The sequence below is a fragment of the Xiphophorus hellerii genome, chromosome 18, assembly GCF_003331165.1.
Source record: "Xiphophorus hellerii strain 12219 chromosome 18, Xiphophorus_hellerii-4.1, whole genome shotgun sequence".
In the NCBI taxonomy this organism is placed as follows: Eukaryota; Metazoa; Chordata; class Actinopteri; order Cyprinodontiformes; family Poeciliidae; genus Xiphophorus; species Xiphophorus hellerii.
In genome coordinates this window covers 31,503,114-31,520,254 of record NC_045689.1, presented here as the reverse complement: position 1 = coordinate 31,520,254, position 17,141 = coordinate 31,503,114, and the positions used below count along the sequence as shown (strand labels likewise).

General features: G+C 42.4%; 1 protein-coding gene and 1 long non-coding RNA gene across 2 annotated transcripts in view; one reads left to right on the top strand and one right to left on the bottom strand.

Moving 5' to 3' along the window:
- The first annotated feature begins 22 nt into the window (after positions 1-22).
- Positions 23-10,647, top strand: LOC116737294 (uncharacterized). Its single transcript, XR_004342771.1, has 2 exons — positions 23-1,665; positions 7,637-10,647. It is a non-coding gene; the product is annotated as an uncharacterized LOC116737294 (long non-coding RNA).
- A 104-nt stretch (positions 10,648-10,751) lies between these two features.
- Positions 10,752-17,141, bottom strand: part of ubash3bb (ubiquitin associated and SH3 domain containing Bb) — a 48,944-nt gene continuing 42,554 nt past the window's right edge. Inside the window, exons 11-14 of the mRNA XM_032590349.1 lie at positions 16,937-17,081; positions 15,774-15,880; positions 15,574-15,683; positions 10,752-14,566 (exon numbers count right to left, since the gene is read on the bottom strand). Of these exons, the coding sequence (XP_032446240.1) occupies positions 14,429-14,566; positions 15,574-15,683; positions 15,774-15,880; positions 16,937-17,081 (500 nt within the window). The 3' untranslated portion in view covers positions 10,752-14,428. The remainder of the gene's footprint in view (positions 14,567-15,573; positions 15,684-15,773; positions 15,881-16,936; positions 17,082-17,141) is intronic.

The window sequence follows — 17,141 nt, the reverse complement described above, 5'->3', positions numbered from 1 at the left end:
ATATATGTATATATATATATATATATATATATATATTCACTTTATCAATCCTCATATATGATCTAAAAATACGTGCAGACATTTGTAGATCAGTAACTGTTCTCTCACTGATTTATCCATAAATGTGAGTCTGTACCAGGAACATCTGTGTGTGGTAGTTCTCGGGTGCCAGGGTTTGAAAGCATGGCAAATTCTGAGAACAGATGATATTCAATATGGAAGATGGTGGCACTAAGTGAAACTATGTCAAATTGTAATGGAAATGGCGTCATATAATGCTACGCTCCATATTTCTAAGCCATTGCTCAAAATGTAATTGCTTCTCTTTGATCCAGGTGCCATCTGTGTAAGCTGTAGGATTTATGCTGAAGTCGGCTGCATATCTGCCTCCTAAAAAAGTACTCTTATGCTCTGTTTCTTTGATACTTCTCAGTAAGGGTTAATGTTTTCATCAGTACAGTTAGTTTGATGCTGTGTTTCTCGTCTAATTTTTCTAGTTTAAGCGTGTTATTTTTCCATCCATCCATCCATTTTCTTCCTCTTATCCGGGGTCAGGTTGTGGGGTTAGCAGCTTCAGGGAGGCCCAGACTTCCCTCTGCCCAGCCACTTGTTCCAGCTCCTCCGGGGGAATCCCGAGGCGTTCCCAGGCCAGCCGGGAGACATAGTCCCTCCAGCGTGTCCTGGGTCTTCCCAGTGAAAAAAATAAATAAATAGGTGATGCTGGTTATAAATGTTTTTTTCAGCTTTAATTTCTAGTTTAATCAACAGACTTTTCTAGCAATAACAGCCTAGCATAGCAAAAAACATGTTTTTCTTGTGATTTGAAACATTTGTCAATAAAGTGTGTTTAACATTATTTGTTATGTTAAACAGTAAAGTGAAGCATGTTGGGCCGCAATGCTTATAATTCACTGGGGGAAACCTTGGGGTGACTGTGGATCAGTGGATACAGTCGTTGTCTTGCAATTTTAAGATTATATGCTGGGATGTTATCACTTTGCATTTGCATCTTATTTCCTTATGAAAAAATAATTAGCTCCCGTGTTATAGAGGGGGGACAGATTATTTCAGGCAGCTGAAATATTTGGTTCCCCCCTCATAACTTTGGCAAATAAAAGACCAAATGTTTTCAAATTCTCAAAGATTGCTATGTGTGATCGTCTGAGCCACCAAATCAGTCTATCAACTAGAAATTTCTTTTATCCAGTAATCTGTCAAACTTTACATTAGAACGGGGTTTTCCAGAAAGCCTTCACTTCAGAAAGTCTTCATTTTTTTATGCCCTGCTGCCAGTTTCCATTCTTTTATATCAGCCATGATATATGATACATACACACAATGTGTTGGAAACCTGTGTTTGCTGACTGAAAACAACTTTAAAAAACGACACACACACAAAAAAAGAACTCCACACAAGACCTCTTTTATTTATTAATTTGACAATTCTGTCTTTTTCTAACAGCAGCTGCCATTAAAACCGAAAGTTACAACCCTGACATGATTATATGTTTTACAGAGAATCGATCAGAAGCGCGCGCGACACTCCAGACACAATCTATGAAGACCTGCAGCTCGACGGACCTCTGACCACAACTTCGTCGTTACTCTCTTCTTTATCTTCTGTTCTCCAGAGCGAGAAGCTGCTAGCTGGTCTGCTCAGTTAAAGTAATTCCCCTCCAAAACGTAACATATACGTTCCTGGCGCTGCTCGTGGCTGCATTGATAATTACGCTCCTCCAAACCGAACAGTTCTCTGATGGATGGCATGTCCGCGGTCCCACAGCGACACTATAATGAGGTTTTGGCACTTTTGCTGTGAAGTAATCACGAGCCAATCAACGAATGTGGTCAGCTGTCAATCATATCGCTTCGGCTCGGTGTGGATAGCACTACCTCTGAGAAAATCAGAGAACAGAGCAATGGGGAATGAATGTGGCCGGGTCAGACCGGGTCAGGCCGGGTCAGACCGGGTCAGGCCGGGTCAGACCGAGCAGGTTATGACACTCATGGAAAAGCGCCACTATTGAACTGCAAGCTCGCGAAGAGTAATGGGGTCAACACAGGGACCGAAGAACAACAGCGGAAAGAGAGCGGTTTCTCCCACACTGGTTGAACCAAACACACGGAACACGACAGCAAAAGTAGCATCGACAAAAGTTTAAATTTTTATTTTTAACGTTCTTGTATATCGCCTCTAGCTTGCACGTACATGTCTATATGTACCAGCTCATAATTTCACATCCACAAATTTCGCCCGTCACTTCACTGGAGGGCAAGCAATTGTTGCCACGTCAAACAAACTATGGATAGATCCATAGATCTATGGGATCTATGGTGCCACCCATAGATCCGGAGGGAAAATAGCATTTTAGGGTGCTCTCTGCACATCCATATGAATGAAAACATTTTCTAGAAATAATTCCATGTGGAGTAAAACAAGTAGCTAAGCTGATTCAAGTTGTATAAAGAAATAATTCTTACATGATTTCTTTTACAAAGAAATCATGTAAGAAAAGATAACACAGACAAGGTACTTTACTTTGTTTTCTTGAAACAAATCAGTTTTCACTTTAATGAACCCCTCATCCAGTCAAACTGCAGTTTTCCATACTGTGTCTTCCCACATTTACGTGAGGTGATGAAGTTTTGTCGAGAAGCCAAAGGGACCACTTGACTGAAGGAACATTGGGCTGGCTCTGAGCTGGTTTTCAATTGGACCTCCTGCACTACCCTTTGGGTTGGTTCAGCTTGACCCCGTCGCAGCATTGTTTTTGAATGTTGGGATGCATGAGTAGGCTCCTGTGGTTGCTCCTCAGCAAACTGCACTTCTGTGGGTTGGCATGGGAAAGTTCCTGTTTCAGTGCCGCAAACAGCCTTTCGATGGGTTGGCACGGGGAGACCCCTGGGGATACTCTGCAGCAAACCATCCTTTCGTAAACTGACATGGGGAGGCTCCTGTGGATGCTCTGCAGCAAACTGCACTTTGGGAAGTTTGAATGGGAAGGCTCCTGTGTATGCTGTATAGAAAATTGACTTTGGGTGGGTTGGTTCTTTGCTGTCTTTCAGTTGACTCTTCTGTGCCATCCTTAGATCCTTAACCACTCTTAGCTCCCTAAGGGCGGTGTAAGCTGGGCCACATTGTAGCATGGACATGGTTATTGTAGGTCGGGATGCACAGGGAGGCTTCTGTGGATACTTGGCAGCAAATTGCCCTTCAGTGAGTTGTAACGAAGAGACTCCTGTGTATGGGAGACCTCTTGTGTATGGACCAGCTCCTGTATGTGAGAAATCTTCTGTGTATGGGGGAGCTCCTGTATGTGTGGGAGCACCTGGGTATGGGGGAGCTCCTGGGTATGGGGCAGTTCCTGGGTATGGGGGAGCTCCTGGGTATGGGGCAGTTCCTGGGTATGGAGGAGCTCCTGTATGTGTGGGAGCACCTGGGTATGGGGGAGCTCCTGGGTATGGGGCAGTTCCTGGGTATGGGGGAGCTCCTGTATGTGTGGGAGCGCCTGGGTATGGGGGAGCTCCTGGGTATGGGGCAGTTCCTGGGTATGGGGGAGCTCCTGTATGTGTGGGAGCGCCTGTGGATGGGGCAGCTCCTGTATGTGTGGGAGCACCTGGGTATGGGGGAGCTCCTGTGTATGGGGGAGCTCCTGTATGTGTGGGAGCACCTGGGTATGGGGGAGCTCCTGGGTATGGGGGTGCTCCTGTGGATTGGGCAGCTCCTGTATATGGGGCAGTTCCTGGGTATGGGGGAGCTCCTGTAAAAGGGAATGGCTCTGTGTAAGGGGTAGCTCCTGTGTATGGTGTAGTTCCTGGGTATGGTGTAGTTCCTGGGTATGGTGTAGTTCCTGGGTATGGTGTAGCTCCTGGGTATGGTGTAGCTCCTGGGTATGGGGGAGCTCCTGCGTATGGTGTAGTTCCTGGGTATGGTGTAGTTCCTGGGTATGGTGTAGTTCCTGGGTATGGTGTAGCTCCTGGGTATGGTATAGCTCCTGGGTATGGGGGAGCTCCTGCGTATGGTGTAGTTCCTGGGTATGGGGGAGCTCCTGCGTATGGTGTAGTTCCTGGGTATGGGGGAGCTCCTGCGTGTGGTGTAGTTCCTGGGTATGGGGGAGCTCCTGCGTATGGTGTAGTTCCTGGGTATGGGGGAGCTCCTGCGTGTGGTGTAGTTCCTGGGTATGGGGGAGCTCCTGTATATGATTGGGCTCCTATGAATGGGGCAGCTTCTGTGTATGGGGGAGCTCCTTCATATGGAGTGGCTTCTGCATATGGGGAGGCTCCTGTAGATTCTCCATATAAACGTGGCCTTTGGTGGGTTGGCTCTGTGCTCTCCTTCAATTCGATCTCCTGCCCCACCCTTAAGGATGCTTCAGATTGACCCTTTTGGAGCATGGGGGTGGAAGGTTGGTATGCATGGGTAAAAGCCTGTTGATGCTCTGCAGTAAACTGCTCTGTGGTAGGTTGTTGTTGGGTTGGCTCTGTTGTCGTCGTCAATTTGAACACCTTTGTCAAATTTGGTCGAGGCTTTGGGATAATGGGTTTAACTGTTAAGGATTCTGATACAACGGGAAGTTCCCCTAGATGATATGCCGCAAACTGCCCTTCAGTAGGTTGTTGGTAGGTTGACTCTGTGCTCTTTTTCAATTGGATCTCTGGTTTCAATTTTTGGTGCGTGGGAGTGGTTACTGAGGGTTGGGATGCACGAGCAGATTGCTCCTCTTTGGCAGGTTGTCGGTGGGTTGGCTCTGTGCTCTTTTTCAATTGGATCTTCTGTTGGGATTTTTCAGCTTTACCCTGTTGGAGCTCAGGGGTGGTTACTGAAGGCTGAAATGCACCAGCAGACTCCTGTTGAAGCTCTGCTGCAAACTGCCCTTCGGTGGGTTGTTGGCGAGTTGGCTCTGTGCTCTTTTTCAATTCAATCTCCTGTTGGGATTCTTCAGCTTGACCCTGTTGGAGGTCAGGGGTGGGTACTGAAGGCTCAGATGCACCAGGAGACTCCTGTGGATGTTCTGCTGCAAACTGCTCTTTGCTGGGTTGTTGGCGAGTTGGCTCTGTGCTCTTTTTCAATTCAATCTCCTGCTTCTCCTGTTGGGATTCTTCAGCTTGTCCCTGTTGGAGGATGGGGATTTTTACTGAGAGTTTAGATGCAATGGAAGACTCATCTGGATACTCCATAGAAAACCGCCTTTGTGCCCGTGAAGAACGGAAACCCTTGAGAGCAATCACTTTGTACATGTTCTTCCTCCATTCAGGAAGGGCCCTATTGTCGCTGATAGGGCCGAAGGATAGAGAAGGAGGAATACTGTCATCAGCAGTGTCTGGAGGACTTTCAGGTTGAACTTTGAGCTGCTTCCGGGATGTGGTGGACAATGGAACAGTAACTCGAGATTTGCCTCTGATAGGCCTGGTCCCTCTATTTATTCCTGTAGAGAAATGAGCAAGTGGCAAATGCAGTGCCATTGTAAGACTTATCTGTCCCTTTCCAGTGCTAGACTTTCTCTTTTTAAAATCAATCCTTCTTCCTCTAGAAACAAGGCTTCCCCTTCCAGAACTAAACTTTCTTCTTCCAGAACTAAAGCCTCTTCTTCTAAAACTAAAGCTTTCCCTTCCAGACCTTCTTCTTCTAGAACTAAAGCTTTCCCTTCCAGACTTTCTTCTTCCAGAACTAATCTTAGCTCTTTTCATTTGAGGAGAGAATGTTTCTCTTTGCTTTTTAAAGAGTGACATAACCTTTGTACTGAGCGCCATCTTGTAGTGCTCTCCACTGTCATATTTATCAGTGGACAGCAGAAGATCTTCATCTTCAGGCAGTTGGAAGGTCACCTTCCGTTTTAATTTGTTATCCTCTGGAGTTGGAGGAGGAGCCTTTGGTAAAGGAGTTTCTGTGGTACTGATCTGTGTTTGATCATCTAAAGCTACATGAGAAACAAAGGAGATGGATTGTTACTTCGTACTGTCCAGGGCTCATAAATATCATCACACATTTACAAATATATAAATCCTAATGGCACACATTTGAAGAAATATAAATTGAAATTAATTGTCCCTGCCAAATAAATTCATAAATCTCAAACAAATCACAGTTTGTAAATGCACTCAGGGACAGACACCATAGCTTTTGAAGACATATCCTGTGATTTGATTAAACTAAAGCTCAAATGTTTATTGCTATGGTCAAAGTTACATTTGAAGAAAAAGTGAGGAAACTGCAGTGCCTGAGAAGACCATCCCAATTGTGAGTTACGTAAGAGCTGTGGTGCTGTGCACCAGTTCCTCCTGTTGCTCAGGAGGAACTGTATGGAGGAGCTCCTGTGTATGGAACACTTCATAAAATAAAATAAAAAATAAAATGATGTGGAAATATCAAATCAACATCTAAAGACATCAGACAGGAATTTAAATCTTAGGCACATATGGGTCTTCCAAATGGACAATAACCATTAACATACGGCCTAACTTGTTACAAAGTGATTTAGGGGAAATAGTTGATGTTTTGGAGAAGCCACCAGGCATTGTTAATTAGCTTCAGGTATAAATGTATCAGTGTCTGGTGTTAATTGGCAGCATGTTGGCACACCATGACATGCTTTGTGTGGGAACAATAATCTTATTTTAAACGTGAACAAAATAAAGGAGATGATTTTGATCTCAGGAGGAACAGGATTAGATCAAACCCTATTTCCATCATGGGAGAAGACGTAGAGGTGGTCGAGGAATATAAATACCTCGGTGTTCGCGTTGACAACAGACTGGACTGGAGACGCAACAGTGAAGCTTGTATAAGAAGGGACAGAGCAGACTGTACTTCTTGAGGAAGCTAAGATCCTTCAAGGTTTGCAGTAAGGTGCTGCTGATCTTCTATAAATCTGTTGCTGAGAGCGTCATCTCTTCTGCCGTCATCTGTTGGGTCAGCAGCATCAGAGCCAGGGACCTAAGAAGGCTCAACAACCTGATAAAGAAGGCTGGTTCTGCTCTGGTTCTATGGAACCTCTGGAGATGACGATGCAAAGAAGAGTCCTTCATAGGATCAAGAAAATCATAGACAGCCCTGTCTATGAGGAGACAGTCTCCTCTTCATGAGACTGTCTCATGAAGAGGACAGTCATGAGACAGTCCTTCCCAGGCATCTTGGGAAGGTCTCATCTGCCTGCCCAAGACTTCTGTCTTCAGTCAGAGATTTCTTCAGCTTCAGTGCAATACAGACCACTACAGAAAATATTTCCTCTCAGCAGCCATCACCATCTTCAATGGATCTTTGAATAATCTAAATTATTGAGTTACAACAACATTTAATTTCCCTTTGGGAATAATGAAGTATTTTTGAATTTGAATGACAGGGCATTGCATTTTAAGTGTCCCTTACTTCCCAATATGTCCTCAGAAGGGAACATTTTGCAGCTCATAATAAGTTAGTCAACTTTTGTTTTGAATGCTGTGCTTTTGATGTCAACTTTATGCTATGATGGCCGAATGAAGGGCTCTCGTATGTCACCTTGCTTTGAGATGTCAGCATCCGAATAGTCAACAGAAGGCTGCTGCCCCTCTGCAAAAAATACAAAAAAAGTGTAAATGTTTGTATTGTAAGGAACCATACATGTTCATACACATGAGCATTAATTCCTTTCACCTCCAGGTTTGGTGTCGAATTGTTGGCCTGCTGAATCAAACATGGAGTCAGATTGAAGTGGACGTTGGACGCCTTCACCAAGCCCAAGTTCAGCGCCTTCACCAAGCCCTGTCCTGTCCAGCAGATCTTTCTGTGACACAGGAGGTCTGCCCTCTTCAGTTCCTGCTTTGGAAAGTCTATCACACACAAACACCTAGACTGAATTGTAGTTCACATTTGGGCATGTTTGTGGATTTAAAGTCATCTTTGTGTTTGATTGCTTACTTGCCACTTCTTCTTTGACCTGACTTCTGAGACACCAGACTTCTTCTAGAAGTTTTCAGACTCCTCCTCGGCTGCATATCAGACCCATATTCGCTCTCCTTTCTCTTCTGACTTGTTTTTGGTTTAACTGAAACCTTTCTTCCAGGGGGTTTTTTTCCCACTCTGCTTGATTTCCGCGTGCTTGGCGACCTGTCTCTTACTGACTTCTTCCTTTCCATCTCAGCAGGAATATCGATCTCATCCACATCGAAATAAGAGTAGAAGACCTCGTCAGCAGTTCTCTCCTCTTCCTCGCCCAGTTCAATGTACACACTGGTGGAAAAGAATTGCTGCCAGAAGTCTTCCCCGCTGGAACTTTTTTGTTTCTTCTTCCAGCTTCTGATTATGGAGTTGGGGATGTAGCCGTCTGGAGCCGTGGGCCATCTACTGCACTCCGTGTCTTCTTCAGCATCGTCCGCCATGACGCAATATTCAGCTGTCTCGCAAAGTTCAAACTTTTTCATGTTGCTGAAACCACAGAACACATCAGCACGGTACTATTGAAGTTACGGTAGAGTGCAAGGCAGATATCTGGAAAAAAAAAAATGTAACAATGTAAAAGTAGTATCAATTTCAAAAAAAAAAAAAAAAGCCCATGCCATTTACAATATGTTGACCCTTCTCACTAATAATTCTCTTGGGATTACAGCAACAAAAAACTTTTTTTTTTCCTTGGGCCCCCTCCACAGATTCTCTATGGGGTTTCAAAATTATTTTCATTTTGGGCCATATTAAGGTCACAAATATTCTTAAGGGTTGGTTGTGGCAGAATGTATTCATAAAACCACCCATTAATAAACTCTTAAAATGTTAAAAGGTTAGTATTATGTGTTTTCTAGGTACATAGAGCTATTTTATAACACAATAAAGTAACTATGACCTTCAGTTGTTATAAAAAAATACAATATAATTCAAATATGAATTCCTTGAAATTGGGCCTCTGTTTCTTTAAAAACGCCTGTCCTTTCTGAAACTCCGTCCACAGGATGTCATCACAACATAACAGAGGTAAAAGATTCCTCTATTGACCCTTTTACAACGTTTTTTTTTTTACCAGTGTTTAATTTTCCTTTATCTTTTATCTTGGAAGTTCTAGAGGGCCACATAAATACTAATGGTGGGCCAGATTAGGCCCACTGGCCTTGAGTTTGACACATGAGCTCTTTCATCTTCAAGTCTGGACTCTGGCTGGTCCATTTCAAACACTGATATCACTTCCAGAAAGAAAAGTATTTTAGAAAAATCTTAATATTAATCCATCTTAACTAAATCTGCGGAAAGTTTCAGTAATTTTAGGCTGAACTGTGCCTCAGGGTTTATTTTTCCATAGACATGAGTGAACCACCAAAGCCCTTAAATGCCAGAGATTGGAAATAGCATAAGAGCAGTATTTTGTATCATAATAAAAAAATAAAACTTGTTTATGTTGGCAAAGCCTCACAGGATGTTGTGCTGTCATCTGGAAGAAACGGAGTGGGAAGACGGAGTGTTAAAGGGAGCTCCTTTTATACCTTTTTAACAAGACAATAATGACTCGTCTTGTTATAATGAGAAACTGTCACGTTTTAAAGAGATACCGCTCCTGTATTCATTTTCTATTTCTGGCAGTTAAAAGCTTCCATATAAATCTGTTTTTCTGTGACACAGAAATATTCTGGTTTCATTTCTTTCTCACTCAAAGCTTCACTTAAAAGTTTCATCAGTTACTCTAAGAGCAAATGTTAGCAGATAGTTAGCCTAGCATGGCATGAATAATAACAGTAACAGCTGAGAGGAAGTGTAGTTTTCCATAATTAATTTTTTTATTTAAACATTTATTACCTAATAGTTAAACAGTCTGTGGAGAAATTCAGTTTATCTGTTCAATTAACTTTCCATTGACACAATTTATGATAAAGCTAGCTGTTAGAGGTTGTTATTTAGTTTTTCTTTTTTAACCAAAGTAGCAATATTTTTTAAAACTATAACTTCAAATATCTTTGTAATTCTTTTGTGTTCTGTTTACTCGTTACAATGACTTTTTCCCCTCGTTAACTAACTCTAGACATTTAATTTGACCTTTTGAATAATTATTAAAACAGTTCTTCCTGTTTCCACCTACCTCCTCCCTCTCAGCCTGGCAGAACTCCTCCTGCCTGTTGCCGTCCACATTCATTTTAAATAAAAACATCAGTTATCAGTTCAGTGACAGTTGAAGGCACTTTATTTTATTGGCTTGGATTTCTATTTAGTTTTGAAACTGAAGTCCTTTCTGATGTGGGGGGGAAAAAGCCACCCATTCAGTAAAGTGCATCGTCATTTTTCCGTGAGCTTTTTAACATTTTGGCACATTACGACCACAATTGTGTTTAATGGCTTATAAACACAGCTTATTTTGAAATCACAAAGCGAGTCTCTGTTTTTCAGTATCCAAAGAATGATGTTCTCTTTTATTTAAAGGTTGGATGTGAATACATTTATAATTGTAACAGAAGCAAGAGCAGAAATATCCAGACTAGGCAGAACGATGAAGCTGTCCGGCTGTTAAATTACTGTTAGATGAAAACCACAAATGAACAATGGATAGCTTTCTCTCTTAAAAGTTATTGCCGAGGAAAGAATGTTTGCCTGTTTTCATAGCAACTGGATCAAAAGTACAATTTAAAAACCAAATGGAGATCGTCACACACACAAAAAAAAAATCATATGCTGGCCCTGCTTCTTTCCCCCAGACATCTGTGCATATGAAAATATGGAAGCTTTTTTAAAAAGTAGCCATTTCTCTTTGATAGCTGCGTGTTTGCAAAAGTGGACAAAAAAAAGTCACAAACTGCACACATACGCACGCTTCACTTTTTAATTACATACTAACATATATATTTTGGCTTGAAATGGTGGAACTTTTTATATGCTGTACACATTTGATATGTTCAGACAATAAATAAGAAATGCAGGAAAAATATGGCTTCTTCCACCAAGTCTTCTTCACATGGCTCTCCTCTTCCTTTTCTTCTCCTCCTGGGATAAATGAATGTTCCTCTTTCCATCCAACAAACACGTCTCCATTATTTAGTCAGGGAAAACGGCTAAAATAAGAAAAAAACCTAACTAGCTCTTAGTCTTACGCCGCTCTGACAATCTATTCACATTTCCACAAAAATCACAGTTATATGGCATCTTTCTGCAACAGGTAGGCAAATTATAACTCATGCATTTTCACTGACCATATAATTGGGCAATTTGACATTTCTAAAATAAATCAACTTAATGGAAACATGCCTATTTTTTTTTTTTGAATTCTTGAAAAAAGACGTTTGGAGCTAGGATGAGGTGGATTTTTTGGCCATATCCAAGTTAGTCTATTGCAATGGCAACATTTTTTTCGCATCGCATGAGTCACACGAACCACAGCAGTGATGTTGCCACTGGCGCAAATCGTGAAGAAGACGACAGGAAGCAGCAGGAGGATCGTGGCGCTGGATGTTTTTTTAAAGACACTGCGTGAACAGACTACGTGGGATTTTAATTGCGTTTCTTATTTGATGGAAACATTGTGATTGCGAAGTTGTATTTTTTCAACATCAGCTTAGAAAAATGTAAAGAATCCCTTTTTGTGGAGATAAAAACACCAGCAGAGACGAGCGTCGGTCAAACTAACACTTAACATCCGTTTCTAACTGCCTGAGCGTCTACAGTTATGATCAGGTTCCACATAAAAAACAGCGAACTGGTCCCAGTGTGTGAAAGACCATAATTGTCATCACCCTGGTGTCATTCGTAGTCCTTCATTGGCTTGTTGACGGTTCTAAATGGAAAGATATTTCATTTTGGTTCTATTAACGGCCAGGATACAAATCCTGCTCTCTCACATTTTCATCTTTGCCGATGTTACATCACTGACCAGTTGCTATGTTTTAACCTCCCTGATCCATCACATTTAAATGACCCAGATATCAGATTGCCTCTGATACTGTAGCATACACGTTATGATCTCCAGCTCGGTCAGGCTACTCTAACATGTTTTTTTTTAACATATTTGAGCAAGTGCTACTCAAATGTAACAGCAATGAGCAAACAATAACATTACAAAATCTCGTGGTACATTATGCTGACTCTCTGTCTGCACCTATGAAGATTCTCTAACTTTGACAGAACGTGGTTAACATGATGGGGAACCAGGCTTAAGTTTCTAATTTATGCTCATTTATGTTTTGGACATTTAACTGTCATCCCAAGATGGTCCAGGGGTCATTAATATAGATTCATTGAGCATCTCTGAAGTTCCTGAATTTCAGATTCTGACTGAAGATCAAAAGTAAGACCTCTTCCCCCTTCATGGTATTTTCTGATGAAAAGCATGTTTTTGGCAGAGTGTGAAGTCTTTTAGGAGCTTGGACACTACCAAGACTTAGAAAGAACTGACTTAGAGTTTATTTTAAAATCTCTCAAATGAAATATTCCTCTTTTGACTGGAGTCGGTGATTAAAAAAAAATGGAAAAAGTGAAAGTTGGCGTTTTAGCTCCCTGTTTTGTAAAAGGTTAAAGAACAGTAACAACGATTTAGAAATGAAATGAATGATAAACTCATACAGATTACAAGACTGGATTAATTTAAGAAAATCAGTTTAGTATGCTAATTACGTTTGGAATTGATTGAAATGTGTTATTTAAACTAGTAGAAAGTGCTTTTATTTTAAAACAGAATACGGACCTGAGAAGTTTGTATTTAATTTGTCTCTGCAGTTTATTTTCCGTTGTTGATTCGCTGGTCGGCTTTGTGGGGCTCAACTTTGACTCTTTGCTTTTACTTTTGAAACGTTCAGAAAAGAAGACCAGCACCTCTGTGATCATGTCGAACCTCCTTCCAGTCGACGGCTCCTCTAAATGATGTCCTCCTACATTCTGTCAGGATCAGCCTCCAGTAGAGCCACAAACTGACCTGAGAATAACCTGGAAACGGCTCCAGACTCAGAGTCTATTCAAACCAAACTCTGGCATCGCGACCAAACAATCCATTCAAGTTTCAGCTGGAACATTTTGTTAAAAAAAAAAAAAGAAAAATTAAAATGATAATCTGTTGAACTGATAGCACAACGTCCTCGTTGTGTCTCCGGCTTTTGCAGCCGAGAAATGAAGAACATACGGAGACGAGACAGGAACTCTCAGAGGCACAACATTACAGTCAGTTAATGCAAAGCTGCAAATACCTGTGTTAAATGCAACACCTGAGACACTCCTTCTTAAATTCTTTCATGCATCTAAAATTGTTTTTTTTTTCTTTGTACACATTATTTTTTATTTAAAAAAAGGTTTAAAAATAAATAGAGATCAAACTGGAAGACCTTTCTCAGGCTATGACTACAGCTACTCCAAACCTTTGGACAATAATCGCTGCTGGGCCAGAATCAAGATGCTACTGGATGATTGTCACTAAGTGCAACATGTGCTGTCGAAGCTGTGTGTGTGTGTGTGTTATATATTAAATACACTGAACGGTTCGGAGGAGGCCGCGCTGCCTCCTGGGAACCCAACATGAAGACGTTCTCATGTTCTCTGCTACAGTCCGTCAGCGCTGCTGAAGGACAAAAAACAATCAGTAGCAACAGTTTGGGAGAGCACTGCTGTTTACACCATCAGGACGGTTCCAGTCTCTTTATGTTTTTTGGCATACATTAAAAAAAAAAACTCTAATCAGACATCTGCAGAATTGAAAAACAAAATAACAAAAACAAGCATAAAAATCAACATGGGTGATACATTTTTTAGGACTGTTGTGACACGTCCACTTTGTTGTTTGACTTAGTTTCATTAAGACAAGAAAGTTAATTATGCAACAGGAGAAACTTTCTCAGTTTGCAGAGATCTGACCTGAAACCACGAGCAGCCAGACCCACCGTGATGAGCCTCAGCTGCCGAGACCGGAAATAAAATAAGAAAACTGTGCATTTCAACACACACACGGACACACACACAGGGAGACAATGCTCCTTTTGTTGATACATATGTCCAGTGGCGTCAATTCTCATGGGGTGGCCAGACCCCAGGCTGGTAAAAATATTGGTGTGGCATGACTAAAAGAGAGCGAGGAAAAATAAAAAGCCCCCAACTGCATACTAGGAAGTTGAAGTTCAAGCTTTAGCTTTAGTTCTAAGCTAGCATATTAGCCTGCTAACATGCTTTAGCATAAATCAACATGAGAAGAATTACATGAAAGAGTTTGCAATGTTGATCTGACCAAATTCCAGAGGCGGCGCTGACATGAGATTCCACACAGAGCAGCAGAAACCCACTGAGCCTGTCAGTGTCCTGAGTCGCCCCGTAACGCCAGCAGAGTGGGACCGTTTGCCAATCCACTGCTGGGACTGCTCACCTTTCCTCTGCTGGCTCAATCAGCAGCTACTGAACAGGCTGAGAAGACAAGAGCTCCAGTTATTTTGTTGGGTTGGTTGTTGGCGGGCAGGTGGAGGTGGACGGGTTACAGGGGAAGCACTGTGACCGACTCGGAGCAGGCAGGCGTCATTCTTGCAGAAGAGTCTCCTTCCAGTCGAAGGAGTGGTTTGGTCCATGAGTCAGAGGCAGGATAGGAGGGTCCACTAACTGCCACATTCCCGTCTCTCCCTGTTCCTCACAGGCACAGAAGCCCAGGTACGGGATCTGAGGACCAAACACAGCACATCCAGGTTTCTAGCGTCATTTCAACCACAGCTTTTATAACTGTAGCTAAGCAGAGACGCACAGATCAGATTGTGGCCAACTTCCACTGTCAGGTTCCCCTAAATCTCTATTTACCTTTGAAAACTTTCTTATATGAAGATATAGGAACAACATTTAAAATATTTCTCCCAGCATGCCGGTTGGTCACTATCTATATGAGGCAGTGGCCGTAAACCAGGATTTCATCATCTTAAAACAAACAAAAATGATTATGGAGTTAAAATGATCAATTTCTGCGAATTCTGTAGAAAAAGTAGATCCTAAGATTTCTAACATTTCAAAAGTATCGCATGATTTTATTTGATAAAAAAAATAAAATCAGATGTTTTTGCCAGCTTCATTTCGTTGAATATCTGACACGCCAAATATAAGATCTTCAATATATTCTGATGTGGAATATCTGATATGTTCAACATCAGAATATATTCCATTTTATCTGGTAATCTATTCAACATCAGATTGAATAGATTACCAGATAAAACATTTCCATCACAATCCCCTCTTTTGATAAGAAAATATATAATATTTTTATATTAATTCCGTCACATTTTCAGCAAAGATGAAAATGTGATGGCATATGGTTAGTTTTTTTTTTTTTTGCCTAAACAGATTAGGAAAAAACTCTGTTTAGGTAAAATCAAAAAAAACCCAGCATGGCTGCTGGTTAACTAGAAGTTTGACTAATTTCCCCCCTGTGGGGCGATAAAGGCTTGATCTATCTTCCATCTATTTAAGTTATTTTAACTTATATTTTATAATGATTGAAAAAAGATTGCATTTCTTACAAAAAAAAAGATGTATGATTTAAGAATTTATTGGATTCCATTTTTGTCTCTCATCTTCTTCCCTTTTGAAAAGCACTGTGTCATCATAGCCAGCTGGCCAGAGGAGCTGTGACAGGAGAAAAGTGTGCTGTGGAAACCAAAACTGACGCGGAGCAGACGGACCTTTCGTACGACTTGGATGAAGTCCTTGGCGTTCTGGGGGCTGCGGCCCTGCAGCTGCCGCGTGCAGGCCTCCAGGGAAGACGCGTGGGCTACGATCAGCACGTTGTTTCCTACGCAGAGCGGAAAGAAAAACACGAAGCGTCAGCGCAGCACCGACGTATGAGCACCGACAACGACGGCAGCGGAGGAGCTCGGGCTACCTGTGCTTTTGCAGTCTGACAGGATGTCTTTGGTGACTTGGTAGCTGCGGCTCATGTAGTTCTCGTAGGACTCGGACACGGTCAGCTTGCTGGCCGGGATCAGAGGCCTGCGCAGAGACAGACAGACAGACAGACAGAATGACGTCAGGCAACTTTCAGGAGAGAGAAGATCGACCCGGCGGACATTTTGGGTGTCTGCTTCGACTACCAACAACTTATGGCGACTTTCTAAATGTTACTCATCATCTGCGGCGAGAAAACAATGGAGGGTTTCAGCTCCAGTAAACAACAGGCAGCAGGGGGTCTGTGTGAACTGGTGTGTGTTACAAGTCAGCTGCTGCAAATGGGAATCCGAACCAGAACAAACAGAAAGAGTGGAACACAAAGATTTAAAATAACAACTAAATTAAATTACGTCAGATAATTGAGCAGCAATTTATTTTTCACAATTTATAAAAATACTTCCCCCCCCGAAGAGTCCCCAACACAAAACAGAACAAAATGCCAACGTTTTCATACATGGGAACAAAATGGTGCGTTTAGCAGAAAGAAATGGGAGTGTGTGTGTGTTTAAAATGAAATGTGGGTTTGAGTTGGTCGAGGAGAACTGGAAATTTCTACCCCTAGTGCTCGACTGGCATGTTTGTTTTGTAGTTACCCAGAATGCCCTGCGCTGTAGTCCATTTTCTGCTTTTGGAGAAGTGTCCGGTCTGCTTGGAGTTCACATATGCATTCAAACCGCACCAGAGTTCACTTCAACAGAACTGATATCTAGGCTTGTAGGCGAACCAAAGTTCACTCTTTTGTTCTGCTACAGAGTTTGATTTCACATTCACACTTCCCCAAACCAACCGGACCCCCCAACCCAAAAAAAAATAATCTACTAGAGTTCGATTAAAGCCGACTAAATAGAACTGGGGTTAGCTAGATTCTGCAGAGCACAAACCGACTCCTAAAGTCTGCTACAAAACCTCAAGTGTTGGTCCAGGAGTCTGAGTCGAGTCTGAAATCCTATAATGCAACATCACTGAGTCTCTGTGGCAGACCAGGACTGCACCCGTCTGTCTGTTCACCTCCAGGAACCTTTAACTCCTCCGTTTGGAACAGGGTGGTTTCAGGCTTGAAATGTGAAGTGTTGTCATGGAAACGGACATCTCCCTCACCTGTAAGCTGTGTCTACGCTGAAGTTGGCAGCAGCCAGATCAGTGGGGGGGATCCACGCTGGCATGGAGTTTCCTGACACCCACTTTGTCCACTCGAAAAGACCCGGCTCCACGCGCACCTTCAGCTTCCCGTCCTGCTGCAGGCCTGCTCACACAAACACCCGGCGGTCAGGGAGGACCGGAGGGCCGTCGGAACCGACTGCCG